The 19,769-nt window shown below is 55.5% G+C and overlaps 6 protein-coding genes across 6 annotated transcripts; 2 read left to right on the forward strand and 4 right to left on the reverse strand.

The window, feature by feature from the left end:
• Positions 1–663: 663 nt before the first annotated feature.
• Positions 664–2,304, reverse strand: CkaCkLH20_10544 (uncharacterized protein; the record flags this gene model as incomplete). Its single annotated transcript, XM_038893258.1, has 1 exon — positions 664–2,304. The coding sequence occupies one exon, from the start codon at positions 2,302–2,304 to the stop codon at positions 664–666; it is 1,641 nt and encodes a 546-aa protein (XP_038741373.1).
• Positions 2,305–4,544: 2,240 nt separating this feature from the next.
• Positions 4,545–6,023, forward strand: CkaCkLH20_10545 (uncharacterized protein; the record flags this gene model as incomplete). Its single annotated transcript, XM_038893259.1, has 1 exon — positions 4,545–6,023. The coding sequence occupies one exon, from the start codon at positions 4,545–4,547 to the stop codon at positions 6,021–6,023; it is 1,479 nt and encodes a 492-aa protein (XP_038741374.1).
• A 985-nt stretch (positions 6,024–7,008) lies between these two features.
• Positions 7,009–9,565, reverse strand: CkaCkLH20_10546 (pa domain-containing protein; the record flags this gene model as incomplete). The annotated part of the gene is made up of 2 exons (XM_038893260.1): positions 7,009–7,312; positions 7,362–9,565. The coding sequence occupies 2 exons, from the start codon at positions 9,563–9,565 to the stop codon at positions 7,009–7,011; spliced, it is 2,508 nt and encodes an 835-aa protein (XP_038741375.1).
• A 4,155-nt stretch (positions 9,566–13,720) lies between these two features.
• CkaCkLH20_10547 (pre-mRNA-splicing factor 38B) lies at positions 13,721–14,932 on the reverse strand (the record flags this gene model as incomplete). Its single annotated transcript, XM_038893261.1, has 2 exons — positions 13,721–14,750; positions 14,814–14,932. 2 exons carry the CDS (start codon positions 14,930–14,932, stop codon positions 13,721–13,723), a joined length of 1,149 nt encoding a protein of 382 aa, XP_038741376.1.
• Positions 14,933–15,495: 563 nt separating this feature from the next.
• Positions 15,496–17,450, forward strand: CkaCkLH20_10548 (60s ribosomal protein l37; the record flags this gene model as incomplete). Its single annotated transcript, XM_038893262.1, has 4 exons — positions 15,496–16,333; positions 16,956–17,018; positions 17,121–17,192; positions 17,308–17,450. 4 exons carry the CDS (start codon positions 15,496–15,498, stop codon positions 17,448–17,450), a joined length of 1,116 nt encoding a protein of 371 aa, XP_038741377.1.
• A 610-nt stretch (positions 17,451–18,060) lies between these two features.
• Positions 18,061–19,042, reverse strand: CkaCkLH20_10549 (uncharacterized protein; the record flags this gene model as incomplete). The annotated part of the gene is made up of 3 exons (XM_038893263.1): positions 18,061–18,348; positions 18,443–18,727; positions 18,803–19,042. 3 exons carry the CDS (start codon positions 19,040–19,042, stop codon positions 18,061–18,063), a joined length of 813 nt encoding a protein of 270 aa, XP_038741378.1.
• Between the last annotated feature and the right edge of the window lie 727 nt (positions 19,043–19,769).

Genomic DNA, 19,769 nt, shown 5'->3' on the forward strand with positions numbered 1-19,769 from the left:
TTATATATTTGTCTTAACTACCTTTATTTGGTCTTGAATTCATTCCGGCTACCCCCCCCCCCCCCTTTTTTTTTTTTTCTCTCTCTTGTGGCTGGTAGGTGGGGCACGCCACAGACGCAAGTGACCAATCACATCATGAATCCAGAATTACCCCGCGATTTTGCAAAATGACGGCTGCAAGGAGATCAACCGCTGCCATCGCCAATGCCACCATGAAATGGTCTACACATTGCATGTTTACAGTCCTCCACGGTTATTCTTCCCTTGTAACTACTTCTCGCTATCTCTAGTCCTATCCTTACTGCTGTTAGCTCTAGTGTTCTCCTTGATATCCGGTGTTACCCCTGAAGTATTCGACCAGGAATAATAACCGTGGAGGGGTGTACGCATCGCAAGGTCCGCTTCATCAGCCACGTAAGAAAGCTGCATTGCTTTAGATGCGGGTGGCCAACTGCTGCCATCACTTTCTAGGTTTGCATTGTTCGGCTCCAAAAGAATTCTGACAATCTACGATTCCAATCTAGTACACGATTTCCCCCTTTCCCTCACCCTCAAGACCACGAACATGCAACCACCCTCTCCTCATGGGTAGACCAACCTCATGATGAAGTCCTCCGGATCCGCCTGCTCTACCACTTCCGGCTCGGCATCATCCTCGGGGCACTACGGGGCCATCATCTGATGGTGCACGATATCAGTCATATCATCCCCGACCATGGGTTGATCGGCAGACGGAGCAGCCAGCTGATCCTTGGATGGATCACCTGTCGACTTTTCAAGCTCCTCGGGGCAGCCACCATATATCAGGTCGTACTTTTCATCGAATGCTTGCGGTTGTCCGGATTTCGCAGGTTGCTTGGTCGATGGAGGCCTGTACTCGCTGTGATCCGAGTCACTACGCCGACTGCCTTCGTCGCTGTTGGAGCTGGCCGGGTCGGAAATCACTGATTGTGGCCGCAGCCTCTTCGAAGCCCTTCTCGTGGCAGGCGGCGAATCGGCTGATCTCTTGCTTCCGGTACTTTGCTCTGGCGGCTGGTTGGCATGCTTCTCGAGCTCGTCGCGGTAAAGCCTTGCCTGCTTCTCCAGCTTTCTGCAGTAAACTGTTGCAGCCTTCAAGCGCTTCTCGCGGTACGAATCACTCATGCCCGTACACTTCATGATGAGATCCTTGGTGGCAAGAGTCGAGTATTCCTGGACTGAGCTGTCCTCGCCGTCCTCGCCGATTCGTCCAAACTCAAGCAGAAGCCATCCTTCATACATGAAGGCATTCTCCCTCCGCCTCCACTCCTCGGGAAGCCAGCCAACGAGGTCCGAGATGAAATCCCACGTGCAGATCTCGAAGGGGTGCAAAGGCTTATCAAATTTCGCGCAGGGATTCTCAGCTGACCATTCTTGCATTCTTGCCCATACCGTCGCAGAAGACACCCTCGTAAGCTTGTGTCGGAGCAGCATCGGTCGGGGTTGGGGCAGCTTATTTCCGTCGTCGTCGTTCAGAGTGATCATGATTTGGCGAGCCTGCAAACCAGTTCGCTTAACGCCAGTGCGCAGGAGCTCGACGTAATCGTCGAGGAGGTGCTTGAGAATTCTAAGGCGGGTTCGCTCATCCACAACGAGCGGTTCGGACTTGTCGTGGGCGGTTGGCAGGTCTTGCTCGCCAGCGAGGGGAATCAGGCAACCCTCGCGGCGTTGGTAATTGGACAAGAACTCAATGGAATGGCCCCAGATGTACTCCGTGAGTATGACACGGATATCTCTCTTGCTGTTGCCCTCTCCAGTCTCGTGGACCCATGTACCGTAGAAACGGGGGATGATGTGCGGAAACCCAGTGAACTCTTTGCCGTGCAAATGGCGGAGAGCGGAGGCTTCTTCAACGAACCTCTCATCAGCTCTCTGAGAGGCAGGTGTCACCATATAGGCGTACTCTGGGTCGACTTGGAAGAATTCGGCGTCGATGACCTTGACGAGAAGGAACTGGCCCAAGTAGATTTTGGCGCGATCCTTGGAGTCCACATTGTGGGCAGCCGACGGCGTCTTGATGACTTTGCCCAGGAAAGATTGAGTGGCGCGGTCCGGCCCTCCATGAACACGCTTCTCGATTCGGACAATGACGTGGCTGTTTTGATCCGAACGATCCTGAGTTTTGAAGTTGACGGAGTGTTCAGCAATGGTGTCCTCAATCTCTGCCTCGGGTTGGGGCAATTGTGAGCTGCCCTGGGGATCATCTGCTTCTAGATGAGGTACGAGATTGAGTTTGGGCTTGTCTTCGTACCACCGAAGAGCGGCGGCGACGGCTGGTCCACTCATAGTGGTTGTTCAGCGTCGGAGTTCTGTGGGTGGTATGAGACGGAGGGCGATTATGATGATGCTCGAGCGGAGAGGCCTGAGAAAAGTGTGCAGAAGATGAGTCCTGACAGGCCTACCATGCCCCAAACAAAATATCTCGTCAGGAAGATGCTAGAGGAGAGGTAGGCTAGGTAGTCTAGAGCCAGCTAGTAACCAGTCACTTTTGCTTCCAATGGCTTTTTACCCGTTGGGTTTTTCGGTACTTCCAAGCTCTTTGCGGCGTTTTCTTCTTTCTTTCTGAACAGTCAAAGCGGAGCGCATCAACGGTTGGCTGCAGCTAAAGTTGGGACGGCACACAGCACCTTGACATCAGACACAAAAGTTAGGACCATTATGCCCAGCCACCCCACACTAAAGACAGTTATGCACTGGAAGGGCATACAAAGAAGTTGATAAAATGCACGGCAGTCGCTGTGGTACCTATCCGACTTGTGTGCTTTCCTTTACTTCCGTTTCTCTAATGAGGTAATCTGGTCTCCCTTGCCCATGTGTTAGTTGATCTTCAGAAGCACGCCTCATTACCCAATGTTGCCCATGGTTCCATAGCAATATCATTCTACATTGTCATAGGTAAACAGAAAAGTTTCTCCAGCCAATAGGCCTATGACTTTGAGAAGTGCTCCAAGGTTTGCTCAAAGATGATTGTCTGGGAAGAAAACAGTGTATACGCTCAATCCAATACCCCAGATCTCTCGAGATCTCAGTCTATTGTAAGCTCTCACCAAGACAAACCGCCCATGGCGAGACTCTTTGGGGATGGTCGGCAGGAGATGACAGAGTAACAAGCAACTTTTCCCCCCTCAACCTAAGAACGCGAACATGCAACCACCCTCTCCTCATGGGCAGACCAACCTAATGATGGAGTCCTTGCCATTGGGCCTGGGGGACGTAAGAAGACACTGTGCTGCGGAAGTCAAAAGAAGGAAGATAATGTGATGGCCTAGGCTACGAGACGGTCATTCCCAAGGCTTCAAGACAGTGAATAATCGGCGGACAGAGACGAGAACTAAGAGTGACACTTGAGGGATGAGAGAATATTCTATGGGCAGAGACAGAAAGGAACAAGAGTGCTGGGCACGTGTCCTCAAATCTTTGCTCTGGTGGAATTCTTTCTGAAAGCTGCCGTGGGATATCACAGCCCGTCAGTCGCCTGGAGCGGGATACAACCTGACCTTTCCAGTCTTTCATTTTCTTCTGCTGACCTGGAAGCAGATCCCGGGACGTTGACTCCACCTCGTGATGTTGTCACCCAGACATGGCGTGGAACTCATCTTTTCTGTTGGCCTCATTAAGGTAGGGATTCAATACCAGCCCATGGAGTACTTAACAACCCAGGAATCGTTCATGCCACGATGAGCTCATTGACATCAATACGTACTGAGGCGAAGATGATACCTTTGCTGGTATGAAATGAATTTGTCTGGCTTCTTGGATGTATTCCAAGATGATATGCCGTATGGCGGATGCAATTTGCGGTCGTCTGTCTGTCTGTTCGCTCCCGGGAAGACATTTGATTCCACCTTTCAGCTCTGGCCGTGTCTCAATGTATCGGGAGCCAGACGGCACTGGACTGTAGGTGATATCCGCAATCTGCGGTTATTAGAAGCTCTTTGTCAGGCAGTGGCAGGCCAGTCAATCAAATTATCCCAAGAGTTGAGGTGAGCCTCACCTGGACCGGGGTCACACCGCTTCAGCCCAGTGCAGTGATCGAGTGTCTGCAAGATAGAAGACACAGGTTGGGTTTTGGCTTATTATGTTGATATTCCTGGGGGAAGAGAATGAAGCGCTTCAAACCGGGGGTTGTCAAAAGCAGTAGGCGAAGTCTACCGCCCACCCACCTTGTGGTATACAATAAGCCAAAACAGAGCTGCAGAGACGTGCATGTAGGCAAATGTATATTTTCGGCCAATGTTATTTGCAATGTGAAGGTTTCACTGGATGACCGGTTGAATGCGCTGAACCCAAATTAGAAAATGCCTGCCTCATTGGGCCTTTGTGCGTGTGACAGTGACAAACTGCTGCCTTCACCTTAACCACGGTTCAGGCTTTTCCCAGAGTTTTCCAAATCCCCCCTTCCTCCGAGGTTTTCTTCAGCCTCAAATGCGACACTTTCCACACAACTTCGGTTTTGCTCTCGGCATTATCGACATAGTCGACCTCATCCCAACCATCACATTCCTTTCCACGGTCAAGCAGCAATCATGAGCAAGGCGGCCAAACGCGCCGCTCTTCAGCGGTTCAGCGATAACAAAATTTTGGATCTCATACCTCACCCGAATCTGGGTCGTCCCCATGGCACCAACGACTACTCGCCACTGCCTGAGGAGGACAGCGACGGCAACTCAATCGAAGAAACCATTGCCAAATACCCCGGCGGTTTCGACCCGGAGCAACACACCGACAATCGCGAGCACGCCCGCGTACAGATCCTGAAGCAAGTTTATGGGGGTCTGGGCGAGAGCAACGTCCAGTGTTTTCTCGGCAAGATTCTAGTCGAGCCTGCCAACGACACCACAGCTGTTCATGCTCGTCTCGAGGAGGGCAGCCACGTTCTCGTCAAGGTGATCGACCACGTCTTGTTCGAGTCAGACGCTCTGCTAGCGGATTCGCAATTCACCCGCGAAGGCGCTGCGCTCAATCACTTCTACAAGAACAAGCTCACTGGCCCCGACCACATCATTCCCGAATTCTTCGGCACGTGGGTCCTCAAGGTTGAGGAACGGCGCAGCGTCAGATGTGTCGGGATCGTTCTCACGGAGTTCGTCCAGGGTGTTTCCATCAGAGCCTTGTCCACCTTTGACAAAGAATCCGAAATGTTTCTCCCCAAGGAAAACCCGGTTTCCGTCCCCAAGGTTGACGGCGGAACGATCTCGCTTACGATGAAGGCCAAGACCACCAGACTGAGATTTCTCAAACAGCTCCTCGGCGAGTCTGTTAAGCACTTGAAGGCAGGCATCGAGCGCGACTCTTGGTGCATCCATCGCATCCTCGTCACCAATCTTGAGAAAGGAACGGTGCTGAGACACCCGCGGCCTGTGTTGCTGCATCTTTCCTTCAGCCAGGTGTATTCCCTGACGAAATGGCCCAGGATGAGAGGAGAGCCGCCGACGCTTCGCTTCGAGGAGCTCTCGAGACCCATCCATCCCTTTGAGGTCTTCGATCTTGACAACATTGCGAATCTCGAAGGCTGGCTTCCACCCGAATGGGTTAACGAACCCTACAAGTATGACGGATGGCTGTTGCTTGAGTTCGGAGTACCTGGCCAGGCCCGTCGCCACGAAGCAAGCTACAGTACTTACGACGAGAAACCGGAGCTCCTGGATGCTGAGGAGCATGCCAGACGAAAGGAGCGCCTGGACAAGGCGATCGAATACTGCGACAAGCTGAAGCAGTATGCCTTGCAACGGCCCGGGACCCGATACCCGAGCCGCAAGAGACGAGGCCCTGAGCAGGAGCCTCAAGCGGCCAAGCGCATCCGCGGCGACGAATCGAGCCATGCCGGCAGAGAATCTCTCAGACCATCCTCCCCGTCTCAATCACCAATGTCGACCACGTCTTGCTTTGAAGTTAATGACCCGCAAGACGGCGACCACCCGCCAGGGGTGGGACACGAGCCTGTCCATGACGAGTGGTTTTTGTTCTACAACGGCGGTCCAAAGGAGCGATCGCAGAGCGAGTAGGATTCGCCTAGCATTGCGTCTCATGAGGAAGAAGTCGATAAGATCCCCGAGGACCATTCATTGAGCGGAGGGAAAGGGACAGTAGAGAAAAGTCTTCGTCGACACGGTTTGCAATTGGACTTATTCGGGCCTCATACTCCGCGGACGATGACGTGCAGTGACAGCGACGGCGGCGACAGTAACAGCGATAGCAGTGACAGTGACAGCAATAGCGGTGATGATAACAGCAATGGCGGTGACAGTAACAGTAATGGCGGCGACAGCAATAGCGGCAACTGATGGCAAAAGTCGAACGGCCGTGATACCTCGCCCGCTTCGCCCTTCAACTCTCGCAACCTCGCGGCGCGCACGGCCGCGACCATCGTGAAGCTTCAAACGGAGACAGCAAGCGGGCAGCCACATCGGCAGCAGCAGCGGCCAGAAGTGCCATCAGTCGCGTCGCGACATGGACCGCAGACCGCAGCGTTTCCGCGTCTCAGCACGCCACGGGTTCGAAGCAAGCCCAATCCGTCCAGAGTATCTCCCCTCACTCACTCACTCGAGTTGCTCTCGCGGCGTCTCACGATGGCATCGACTCATGAAAGGGCACTGGCAATGGAGATTGTATTCATCCAGAAAGGGAGTCTCCTACACACGCAACGGGTATAATAGCCACTCCCACCACACCGCGGCCGGTCGCGGGTCTGGCCTCCATCGACAGACGGGGCCGGGCGACCGGCCAGCGAGAACATGACGGCAGGAGAAGTGAAAAAAAAAAGGAGACCAACAGAAAAAGCAGTAAAGCGAGTGTAGTGAGGTTCCCATACCACCACCCAGAGAGAGGCCGTTTACCCGGCGACCCGATGCAGTTCAGCCCAGTCCTGTCCCAGAAACCCCTAATTACGCCGTGTCCCCATGTCTCCCAAGAGTCGCATTCATGCTTTGACAACTAAACCGCCGGAAAAGCCAAATAACAAATCGCAAATATTCGTGAGGATGACCGCGGCTACCTGTCGCGGTCCTCTTGCGGCGGCCGACTGGACCGGGATGAGGATGCAAACGAGCTTGACAGCATGCCCAGCCACCCTTCCTGTCTGCTCTGGCGGCCTCTCGGTGCCGGGGAGAGGATGCCCTGCTCCACGTCGTCGTCTCTGTCTCGTGAGCCGGAGCCTTCGGCTTCAACCTCTTCGTCGGAGTCGTCGTGATAAGGTTCGTAGCGGGGGCTGGATGGTGAGCCGCGCGCGAGTGATCGAACGACGTCGCCCTTGCAGATGGGGCATGTACGACGGCGTGTGGTCAGCCAAGGCGTGCTGCGATTGGTTAGTCAGGTACCACAGACGAATAACACGGAAAACTCACATGCACTCCGCGTGGAACTCGTGGCCGCAAGGCAAGCTCATCACGCGGCTAACGCCGTCCACGTACTCCTCCAAACAAACCACACACTCGACTTGACGGCCCATGTACTTCTTCCACTCACTAGAGTAGCTTCCGTTAGCCTTCTCGTGTTCTGCACGCGATGGCGATCTGGGCATTTGCAGGGCAGAGTTGACAGACAAGAGACTCTCCGACTCGGGGATTCCCGTCGTTGTTCTAGAGCGAGGTCGAGGCCGAGAGGGAGTCTGTTGAAGAAGGGGCGTGGTGGGGGTCGCGGTGGTCGGCGAAGGTATTCTCGGAGAGGGCACCGGCGACGCGGCGACGGTGTGGTACGTCCGCACGGGCAGGCGCTCGACGACGGACTTGGGCGCCCTCCAGCGTCTTCTGCGGATACGCGCGCGGAGGATAAGTAGGGCGTAGACTACGCTCAATGTTATCAGAGGGCTGATGACGAGCACCAGCAACGTGTCAAAGAATGGACTAGAACTGCTGGAAGGAGTGATGGTCACCCAGAGACCGTCATGGCCGACGGGCTCGTCGTCGTCAGGGATCGGTTCTTCCGGCCTGGGCGGTTCCTTGGTCTTCTCCTCTTTGGAGAAATCGGCGCCGTCGTCGTCGCCGAAGATCTTTGAAATGAGGCCGCTACGCGAAGACGAATCCTTTCCGGGAGCAGAGCCCTTGACCTCGACTGGTGGTAGGTCGGGGTTGTACTCCCCACTGCCCGGGGTGATGCTGCCTCCCTTGGGACCGCTGATATCTTTCCCGTTCTTCGCGTTAACCTTGGTCCCCGTCTCCACCTTGAGGCCGTCCTCCGTGTCCTTGGTTCCCGGGGCATCCACGAGATCGGGATCGCGCCAGTCCTGGACGCCAATCTGGAAGCTGTCCTCCGCCTTGCGAGAGTCGGCGGTCTTCCCCTTGCCTCGCTTGGCAGCCTTTCCAAGCCCATCGCGAATGATCTTGTCCTTCTCCTCGCTCCAGTCGTCAACGAGCACCCAGTTATGGCGCCCGCTGCTCGGAGGTTGGATGCTGTTGTCGCCAGACCCGCTTCGGCGGCCCCAAGTAAAGAGCCACTTGAACCAGCCAACTCGGGGCTTGTTCTCTTCGGTCTTTGCCGGCTTCCCCTTCTTGGGCGCCTGAGCCTTCGGGGTGGTTGTTGCCTTTGCTGTTGGGGTCGGGGTAGTCGCTGCGGCTTTCAGCTTGTTCTTCCGGTTCTTCCGGTTCGTGCCGTCCGACTTCAAGACCTTCAAGGCGGGGCGCCCATGCTCGTCGATGGTGTCCTCGATGAAGCTGCCGGGCTGGGTGAGAGAGGAAAGAAGGTGGGCTGTGGTCCGTGCGGTAAAGACGGAGGGGATGGAGACGTTGGAAGTGTCGCCTCTGGCGAACATTTGGATCAAAGGGCCGCCCTTCTGGTTATCGCCGACAATGAGGGCGATGGCGCCGCGTCGCTGCGCCCATTTGACCTTCTCGAGGAAACCGCAGCCGCCACGGCTGAGCAGCACAATCTTCCCGGCGATCTCCGCGGCCTCTTGTATCGACTGGATATCGGCGTGGGTCGACTCGGTGGACAGAGCGCTATCGTGGTTCGGCTGAGGCCTCCTGGCGAGGCCCTGGTGAAGGTAGTCGTCGGTGCCGTCGTCAAGAGGACGGATCTTGGACTTGAGTCGGGTCCCTGGCGGGGGGACGGTATCGTCGGGGACGGCGTCCTTATCGGTCTTGTCCCGCTTGTGGTGGCTAGGCTTGCCAGCAGCAGTGGCAACCTTTGCGTCCGCCTTCGACACACCCTTGGTGGCAGACTTGAGGATGGGATTCGACTTGCCGTCCTCCCAGCCGGGGATGTCGCTGCAGCCAAGCTCGCCCTCGCCCTCGCCTTCCTGGAGATTATCGTCGGCGAAGCCGCTGCCAATCCATAATTGACCGCTCAGACCCTTGGAGGGAAGGTTCGGGCCGAAGGCGGCGGGACGAGCGACGAAGGAGGTGCTGTTGTCATCCGTCAGGCTGATGGCAGCATTTGGTGTGAAGATTGAAAAGGGGGCCGTGAAGGAGAAGAAACTGGTGAAGCGCGATGGCGGGACGACGGCGGGAGCGACGACGGTGTTGGAGCGGGCCAGCGAGGTGACGGATCGGCATAAGAGAAAGAGGGAGGCGACGAAGAAGAGGACGAGGATGGCGATTCTCGGGGTACGCATGTTTGGTATCGTAACGGGTCGTAATGTTGTATAAAGGGAAAACAGAGACGGGGAGCTCTATATCGTGAGGTATGTAGGGTGTCGGGAATCGAGATAACGGCGGGTTCGGCACACGGCACGGAGGCCGGTCAGTCGGTCGAATGCGGCGATGATTTGACGTGACAGAGTCTGTAATCGTAGTCGGAGTCGAAGTCGAAGTCAATGGTCGACCAGCTGCCGACGGTGGCTCAGCGGCGGACTGCAAAGGTGCCGATCATGCGCGAAATCATGCAAATCGAAACAGTCGTTTCGGTGAGCAGAACGAGGCTGAAGGCGACGGTGGGAGAATCGTCGGTCGAGGGGCGACAGAGGAGGAGGTAGGAGCGACCTCTCGTGTCTTCGGGAAGAGTCGGTTCAGGGAAGGGAGGGAAGGAAATGCAGAAAAAGAGACAAAAGGAGGCCACAAAAGGGGGAGCAAAAGTAATGACGAAGTTGGTCGATCAGCAGGTTATTGAAATGGTGGAAAGTGCATACAGCGCGGAGGCGGAGCGGTGCATCGGCGCCATGCAGACAGACAGAGTCAGAATGGACGGAAGGCAGGAAAGGACGTGGACGGAGAGATGATCAGAGACTGAGCCAGGTGTGTCGGGTGGCGGGGCGGTCCAAAGTAAAGGGCCTGGTAAGGTACTCTTGTCCCTGCCCGGTACATCGTAGGCACCTAAAAAAGGCCCAGAAAAGTCACCTCACCATTCCGCAGTTGGCTGTGACCTCTCCTCCCGGTCGGGCCAGTGACACACTGAGCGGCCGGCGGGGGGTTAGGGGCCCTGTCTGGCTGAACTTCTGAAGTCGGCTGTGGTGGGCGCATCAGGAATGGACGGGAAAGATTGAGGTCTCGCTTCGGGGCTTCTTTGTTGATACATCGTGGCACCATTCACACAATGAGCTTATTCAACTCGACGCGGGCTCGTCATCAGCCTCGCCAGTAATGGCTATGAGTAAACTCCTCTCACAGCATCATCATATTCATCAGTCGTCTCAATGAATCAATGGATCAATCATCAACGGATCCTCAATGGTCGTGTCATCGTAACAGGGGCAAGCCGTCCGCCGACCGGCTTGGGCGGCACATAGCCCACGCTTAGCAGTAAGGCAACCTCGCAGCCACACCATAAAAAGGGCTTCAAGGTTTGCTGCTGTTGGTCGGATGGGCCACCGGTGCCGTCTTGGAATGCGGTCCATGTCTTGGTGGAGGTCTTGAACCCCACATGGAATGCTTCCGGTCTCAGTTCTGATGGACCTGAAGTGTGGGTGCCGGTGCCTGTCACCATCAGACTCGTTGACGCCGGCCGCCCGTGGTTGAAATTTGAAGCCGACGGGTGACTGGACGTTTCTACGAGCGCCAGTGCCGACGCTGGTGTTTCTGTTCCTTCGTTCATATCGATGTTTGTCCTCACTTGTCATCGTGCTCATCCTCGCATCTCATGCCAATCTGTATAAAATATGCAACCATAAACACCTTGGCGAAAAGATGAGAAACGAGGTGACGAATCTGTTCCGCGTACCCAACGCAGCAAAACTCACCACCAAAAGCTTCATTCTTCGAGGCTGACTGCGTTGACCTCACATTTTCAGGCGCATCTTCAGCTCCCCCTCCCTACCTGCCTTCGATGACCTCACGCCAGCGCCGGCGCGCATGGACAACCCCTCGTGACCCCCAAGTTTCACTCGTGTGGTGTGTGAGGTGTGTGTGTGAGAACGAAAAGACGACTCGTCTTCAGCGCATCGAAACAAACACCCCCAGGCGCGGCCTAGCGTCGCTGACTGACTGCGCACGCGAGAAACCTAACCTAACCCAACCCAAGTCCGAGCCGACCTGAGTGAAGCCGAGCCAACGACCAAAGGAAAGATCTGGTCCTTCACATCGGATCATCCGCATTCTGATAAGCACCACGTCAAGATTGACGCCATCGCGAGATGCGATTATGAATTTCGCTGCTGACCTCTCCGTTCGTAGAGGCCCGACTGAGAGTGCTTGCATATGTTGTAGACCCCCAGTACCACCCAAGACAATAGATAAGCTTCATTCACGATGATCAAGCCCACCACTCTATCCCCTCATCGTCCAAATGACACCGCACGCGACAGCAAACACGTCTCATCACCTCCTGACTGCCTACCTCACCTATCCACCCTTGCAGCTACGTCCTATTGATGAAATATCCGCGATAACAGCTGCCTTATGAAATCCATCTCATCCAACGCCGATCCTCAAAAATGCTCCTGCAGAAAATGCTCACAGACAGCTGGGGTTTTGAAGCTAGTGACCCATGCCAAAACCTCAACGCTCGGCCGTGAACTCAATTCATCGCCAAAACCCCAAGCAACGCGTCCGCAGCCTACCATACTCTCGTTTCCACGACTGCCGCCAAAAACCCAGCCCCGACCAACCCAGCCGCCAAAAGAGTTGCAGCATCTTCACCACCCTCAGCCTACACGGAAAAGCGAGCATCTCGTTCATAATCTCTCGGGAACTCGTCGTGAACACTACCACTGTCTCTTCGTCCCAGAATCCCTGGCCTGGATCTGCGACGCCGTCTCCACGAACAGAAACATTCGACCCCCCCCCCCCCCCACCCCCAGCTCCTCCCATTCCGCCGAAGCATCTACCTTACCCATGCACTCAATCAGTGACGACCCGTCCGTGGCAGTGCCGTCCAAGGGTCCCAGTATCGTGGCTTGCGGCGGGACACCCCACATTCCTCACCTTCAACCTCAAACGCCGCAAGCACTCAGCTCGCAGCTCGCGATTGCTTCTCGGGGTCGGGTGAGCTTTGAATGCGGCTTCGCGTGGTCGACACGTAGTGAATTTCGACTTCATAGAGAGACAATTGCATTCCAACGCGTTACTCCGTTCGCAGGTTGAAAGCTTTGGGGAGTAGAGAAAATCAACTAATAATTCCTTTGCACATTGTTATTCTCACACCACTCACTTCTCTGGCTCGATTCAAGATACTTCCCCAACTGAGTACTCCGGATATCATTCTGATGAATATACTGCCATATTCTCACATGTCGATACGTCTCAGTACCCTTCCCGATGAAAGCGTTCGAAATGATGAATAAACCCGGACCCGGCCCTGTGCTGAGATCGATCCGGATCGTGTAGCTCTTGCAAGAACCCTTCGCAGGTTCATCAACAGTCACGGTCGCGGGACATCGAACCGTTCGTTATTGACAATGTTCCCGGTATAGAAACAACATCAATCAACATCGCTGGTCCTTTTCAATGAAAGCCGAGACGAGACGGCAGCACCTTTGGCAGCATCAGCAACCCTCCAAACCGCGTCCTCCATCAATAACTCCCCCAAAGCCGACGATAATCGGAGCTGTGAAGTCAAGTCATCTCGATAATTCCGTGAGAAGCGCGTGTAGCATGGCAACATCACTTTGTCCACCACCAACTGCGCTTACGAAGAATGGGTGAAAAGCCAATGATTCTCACAGACAAGATCTGACAACTTTAAACTCTCAGATATCTGCAAATCACCCTCGCATATAATCGAACTTCTACAGCCACGCTGAGGCGGTTAACACTTTCTTCCAAGCATTCGCCTGCTTATCAGCCTCAAAGCTGGAAAACACCGTCCAATTCCCACTCTTCAGCCACTTTTCCGACATCCTCATCAACCAGCAAACGGCCTTAAACAAGTCTCCAAAGGCCGGTTGGAATGAATATCGTAAGGCACGCTGCAAGTTTGGGATGAACATGTGAGATCTTGAGAGACTCCCCACCCGCTACGTACCGTTTTGTTTCACAAACCCAGGACGTTGGATGCTGAAACGCCGTTTGCATGCGTGTCCCACCAAGAACGGGGGGTCGGTGACATTCCCTGTCACCAGCCTCAAATCGAGGGTTTTGGTTCTTCATGATAATTTCACAGATGCAGTGATGGCGGTGCAAGCGAGGATTTCGAGGATTTCAATAGCTACGAGTAAAGTACTTGAACCGTGTTGATAGTCAATACTGAGGAAATCGTCACGACGCAATGCAAAGCCCAGCCGAATCGTTATGCCCAAAAAGACCCGCCATGCCATGAATTAACCAACACCACCATCAACACCGCTTAAACACAAATGATCGAACCACAGCCGCCGGACGAGGCGGTCGGTCACAGGTCAGTTAAACTCGGAGAACAGCCCACTCATCCCGCCCTCCTTGCCGCGATCCCATTCCCGCTTCTCTCCGGCCTTGGCCCACCGCACATCCTTCTCGTCCTTTTGCTCGCCCGTCTTCCACTTCTTGATCATCTCCTCGTCGTACCCGGCCGCCCGCATCCGCTGCTCCTGGTTCTGCCGCCACTTCTGCCTGTCCCTAAAGGCTTCCACGGCGTCGTCCCAGTTCTCCGCGTCGCCGGCCGCGCCACTCTCCATCTCCACGTCCATCTTCGGGTCGTAGTCGGCCTCGAAGCGCTTGTCGATGCCGGACGACGCCGACGCTGCTCCGCGGCCCCGAGAACGCACTGGCGCGGGCGGCGCGGGGCCGATGATGTCGTCGAGCGGGTCTGAGTCGGATGCGGCGGCGGAATCGTGCTCTTGCGCCGCGCGCCGGCTGCTGCTGCCCTTGATCGAGAAGCCCTGTGTCTCCCTGCTCCTGTCTGTTCGTGCCCGCCGACCTTTCGACATTAGGTCCTCGTCGTCGTAGTCTCTGCGCTCCTTGTCGCTCCGATGCGATCTGGACGTCGAGTCCCTTCCGACCGGCGACCGGTGACGATGTCTCCTAGACCCGTCATCAGGCGATCGTGATCTCCGCCGGCCGCTCTTATGCCTCCGACGATCCTCGCGCTCGGAATCCGAGTCGTCCCTTCTTCGGTGGTGTCTCCTGTGCCCACGTTCGGGCGACTCGCTTCTACGGTCTCGATGTCTCTGGCGCGGCGACGAAGCGTCCTTCTTGTGCGACCTCTCATCCGTCCGTGTAGATCTCTGCGTGCGTCCGCCCAGTATAGCCTTGATGTCTCCCATCTGCCGTTTGCGAATGTCCTGCGGGCCCGCATGTTTCCTTCGCTCCTTCTCCTCGGCGTTCTCGAGCACCTTCAGTCGTGCTTGCGAGTCGGCGGCTTCCTTGGCCAGGAGGTTCTTGTTGTGGGTGTCGGTGTCCTTGATGATGTGGCGCAGGAACCGGGTGTTGGGTTTCGGCATATTTGCTGGCCTGGCGGGTTGGTTAGGACGATGGAGGGCCGTGGTGAGGGGAGTCGGAGGCTATCGGACGTACTTCTTCTTGGTGTTGAACGCCTCTAACCCCATGCTCGAGTATTTCAGAGAGCATTCGTTTGCTTCTTTGGCGAGGAGATCGGCGACGTAGTCGTCGGGAATCATGTCGTAGTTCGCCATATTGCCAGTCGTTCTATCCAAAAGTGGTCGAGATAAAGCGGGTATATCGCAAGCCTTCCAGGAGAGGCGCTTCAAAACCAAGCCTGCATCGAGCGTGCCTCGACGGGTCGTTTGCTGATTCCTGCTGGCGGATGACGTGCGCTCGGGTGAGATCGTAGCCCTCGCGAGCCTGGCCGAGGTGAGATGGTTTTGATGTCAAGCTCTATTGATCAGTCGGCTTATTGAAACGATTCGGAGAGACTGCGGGGTACTGGATGATTGAAGAGGGAAGATGTAGCAGTTGTGGCGGACGGACAGGACGATCGACAAAGCGCAGAAGCCTCGCGAGGGGATCTCCGACAGGGCCCTGACGCCTACCTTGCGATAAGATAAGGATTGGGTACGATAACGATAAGGAGGGCGCTTCCCCTTCTGGACCGAAGTAAACAAACGTCACAAGACATCACAAACATTTGCAATTTGTCGCCAGCTACGCACTTCCTCCCAATTTCGCGACCAGGCTGAGCGTGTCCGAAATTTAGTCAACACCACGAAACGAGAGTCAACCACAGAGACGCAACGCGATGAACACGGAAAAGGCGGCGCAAGTGCTGCGCAAAATCGAAGACCTCAACGCGAACCACGAAATCTCAATCATCAAGCTTAGCGAGCCGATATTGAGCGCCGCGAACCAAGAATCCCGACAGCGAACATCGGACGCCTCCAACGCCTCCCAAGATGCGACCACGCCAGACAGCCTCGACGCCGACCTGGCGCACTACAAGGAGCTCTTCGCGAAGCTGCGCTTTTCCTACGTCGAGCAGGTGACTAAGGAGAAGTTCATTCGCGCCATCGTCGGCGACCCGCCCCTCATCGTCACGCCGCAGGAGAACCTCGAGCTCGAGAAAGCGAACCTCGAAGCGAAGGCCGAGCTCAAGGCGCTCAAGGTGGAGGTCGCCGATATGGTGGCGGAGCTGGAAAGGAGGGGAAAGGAGCTGGCGAAGCGATACGAGAGCGTGCAGTTAGACACCGCCAAACTTAGGGAACTACCCGACAAGATCATCGAATTGGAGGAGCGTATCGCGGGGCTCAAGGAAGCGCAGGCGCCGGGACAAAGTCCGCTGATGAATCTTCCGCTGGCGAAGACACTGGAGTTGGTAGACGAGAAGAAGAGGCAACAACAGCAGCTGGACCGTGAATTGGAGCAGCTGCAAGCCAGGGTGCCGAGGAAAAGAAAGGAACTCGAAAGACTGCAGGCTGAATTACAACCACTTGAGGTCAAGAGACAGAACAGCAAGACCGCAGCAAAAGAAGCGCGCAGGAGGAAAGACGGCGCGGGCGGTGATGAGGATGACCTGGAGGAGCGCGGGCGGTGGTTACGGGCCAGCGAGGCGGCGTTGAAGCAGATGCTTGATATTCAGGGTTGAGCATGATCTTGTGTGGGGGGTTTGAAGGCTGGGGAAATTGGTGGACGATGCGATGAACTTTTTCTATACCCGCGCGCGAGGCAATCTGGAATACTACCGAGAATGGACGGCGTTGGCTGATTTAGAGATCAGAATAACCTCAATGACAATGATTCGATGCACCACGTTAAAATGCTGCCCTTGCTCGAAATGGGAGTGACAGTTGCCGCCAGTGCAGCCCACTGCCCGCTGCTGCTGCATTGCGGGCCGTCCTTGTGCCCCACCAAAATGCAATGGCCCCTGCACGCACCCCAACCGTCCTTTCCCTCGAGAAAGCCCGAGTCAGGTGACCTGCAATTTCCCCCGAGATTCAGCCGGGCAAAACGGCAAATTGTGTGCGCTCGGCTAGGGTCACGAATTTTTGATTCCCGCGAGACCATCTCAAGATTCCTCCGCAAACCAACTAACCGACCAGCAACCACCGCACCACCATCGTCGACCACCGAACACCGCCAAGATGAGTACGTACGCCCCGACTGTCGCGTCGTCGAAATCATCCGCCCGATGACGAGAACCGCGATCAAACCGAATTTTTCCATCTGTCCTGGGGGAGGAAATTTGCTAACGACTCCGTGCAGCGAAGGGTACCTCCTCGTTTGGTAAGAGACACAACAAGACGCACGTTCTGTGCCGTCGTTGCGGTAAGTCCATCCGGCCGGGGGAAAGAGCCGATGCGATCGAGCTTTCTCCCAAAAGATCTCGACATTCAGATCCGAAATACTGACGAACGATCCGATGCACAGGTCGCCGATCTCTCCACGTCCAGAAGCACACCTGCTCTTCTTGCGGTTACCCCTCGGCCAAGACTCGCAAGTGTACGTTCTCTCCCTCCGACGACGACCTCGAACCACACGCCATCAACCCTCCCTCCCCGAACTACTTCCTACTATGACTATCGTGGACCGGAAATGCTGACGCAGGGCGATACAGACAACTGGTCCGAGAAGGCCAAGCGGAGAAAGACCGTCGGCACCGGCCGCATGCGCTACCTCAAGGACGTCTCCCGCCGCTTCAAGAACGGCTTCCAGACCGGTGTCCCCAAGGGCTCCGCCGGCCCTGCCGTCCAGGCGTAAACAACTCTCTGCGGTCTCTTTTTCGATGCGAACTTGGACGATGGGAATGTAAAGGGTGTCGACATGGGGGTATCTGTGCATTCGGGCATTCGGGGGGAAAAGGGCGTGAGAACCGGGAACGATTACACGAAACAACAAAATCACACACAATTTTTTTGTTAATCCTTTTTTCCTCCGCTCCCCCGCTCCCCAATCGCTTGACTGCGGATCAGCGAAGGCCAATTCAAAAAAAACAACACAAACCAAACGAGCATTTGGCATCTGGGTGTTTTGCGTCATCATCATCATCTCTCTCTCGCGCGTGGGCATATGGGGAAAACAAGTTCTTTTTTACAGGGAAAACGGATCCTCGATAAAACAATGGGCTGGCTTTTGGCTTCTTTCCACCACCTTGATTCCCTGCGGTTCAAGATATCCCCCGACGCGATGTCGCAATTCTAACGACATTCCAAGACGCGCTCTTGAACGATCGTGACGTGCTGATGTTTGCTGCCTCTGGTGAAAGGCAGTTTGGGCTCTCTTGTCATCGTCATCTTGAATGTTCAGCCTAAGCCCCAATTGTGACTTCACAGTCCTGTGGGAGCTATTCGCCATCCCAGTGATTCATTCTTCACTGGCCCCGTCCAAACACTTTGACACTTCCATCCCCGCCCACGAAATACAGCAGCTCCGTCTCCTCAACAGCCCTCTCCCCGTCCCCATCGCCTCCAGCAGTGATCCTCAATACGCCGCTAACGTCGCTCGCCGTCCCCGTGTCCAGCAATCGCAAGCTGACGACCGTCTCCGCGGCGTGCGCAAGCCCCAACACGAAGCTCGCTTGCTCCTTCTCCAGCGTCGTAGCCTGCGCAGCCACAAGCGGCTCGTCTGCTGCGACAGTAACGATCGAGGCGTGGACTTTCTAGTAACCGTCAGCATGACTCATCCTTGATACATATGAAATTCGTGCATGTGTTGCTGGATGGCCTGGCAAGGGAGCCGAGTTGGGAACATACCTCCTGTACATCAAGCAACAAATTCCTCAACGTCAGCCCCGTGACACCCTCCCCAGCTGCGGCGAGTAGCAGATCAGGCTGGTCGACAATCAAGACAGTCTTGCCGTCCGCGACGGCCACGTCCGAGACGGCAGCCTCGAGCTCGCGCTGGACGTCCGGGAGCTTCGCCCCGCAGAGCGTCCTCCTGCCCTTGGCCGCCGGCGGCGCGACACCCGTGAACAACCCACTCAGCCCGTCGACGAAGACGAATTTCCCGCTGCGACCGAGCGCCTCGAGATCCAGACCCTATTCTCCTCGTTCAGCTTCGGGTCCGGAAGAAAGGGGGGCCAGAGAGTGTGAGTGAGTGAGTGAGTGACATACCAATCTTCCCGCGCCCTCTTTCCAGAACGCAAAGTCCCGCATGAAACTCACGAGGACGACGCGGACGTCGTCGGCCGGCGAGTCTTCTGCCCCCGGGCTCGGCTTGCGCAGGTACGAGTAGAGGTACCGCAGGACGAGCCAGTTGGTGCTGGCGCCGAGGACGCTTGTGAGGAGGATCTGCGCGCATTCCGGCGGGAGGGCGAGGTAGGTCTCGAGGAGGTGCGGTATCCTCGTCGCCATTTTTGTCTGTGCTGTGTGGTGAGATGTTGCTCTCTGGGACGGGAGCGGATGTGTCTTGTAAGTGATGTTCGTTCTCTGGTAGTGCCCCGTGTGTTTTGCGATGGTGGTGGTGATGGTGGGGTTAGGTGGGTGCGGGGCACTCACTCCAGCTCTGCCTCACCCTGCTGGCTCAGCTCAAGACATTGCAAAACCTGCTCGGATCAGTCATTCTCATGAATGATTCATGAGACTTTGCAAAAATGAATGGTTCTTGAGTAACACTTATAAACAACTTGCAAAACTATGACTTTCGAGAGAGTATCATAGTGATCATTGAACGCTGGCGGAAAAAACATCAGCGCAATAGAAAGAAATCCGACGTCATCCAAACCATCCCACTTTTTCCAAAAGAAAATGAAAACAACAGCCAATGACCAAAAATGAATGTCCTCGGAGAGGCTCGAACTCTCGACCTTTGGATGTCTCTGTCTGATCACAGAGTCATATTGAGTAATATGAGACCAACGCTCTACCGACTGAGCCACGAAGACAACTTGTTGTGTTCGGCGGAGCTGTGGGCGACGACATGAACCGAGGGCACGTCGTGAGCGGAGAAGGTAGATGGGGCGGCTGTGAGCTTGTGGGTATTTTCTGCAGCAAGCAGTTCGCTGAGACCGAGACTTCGAGATTTCTTTAGTTGCGGTGGGTGAGTTGTGGAGCGGGAGTGGACGGACGGCGAACCACATTG

This window comes from Colletotrichum karsti, assembly GCF_011947395.1.
Source record: "Colletotrichum karsti strain CkLH20 chromosome Unknown Scaffold41, whole genome shotgun sequence".
NCBI lineage: Eukaryota > Fungi > Ascomycota > Sordariomycetes > Glomerellales > Glomerellaceae > Colletotrichum > Colletotrichum karsti.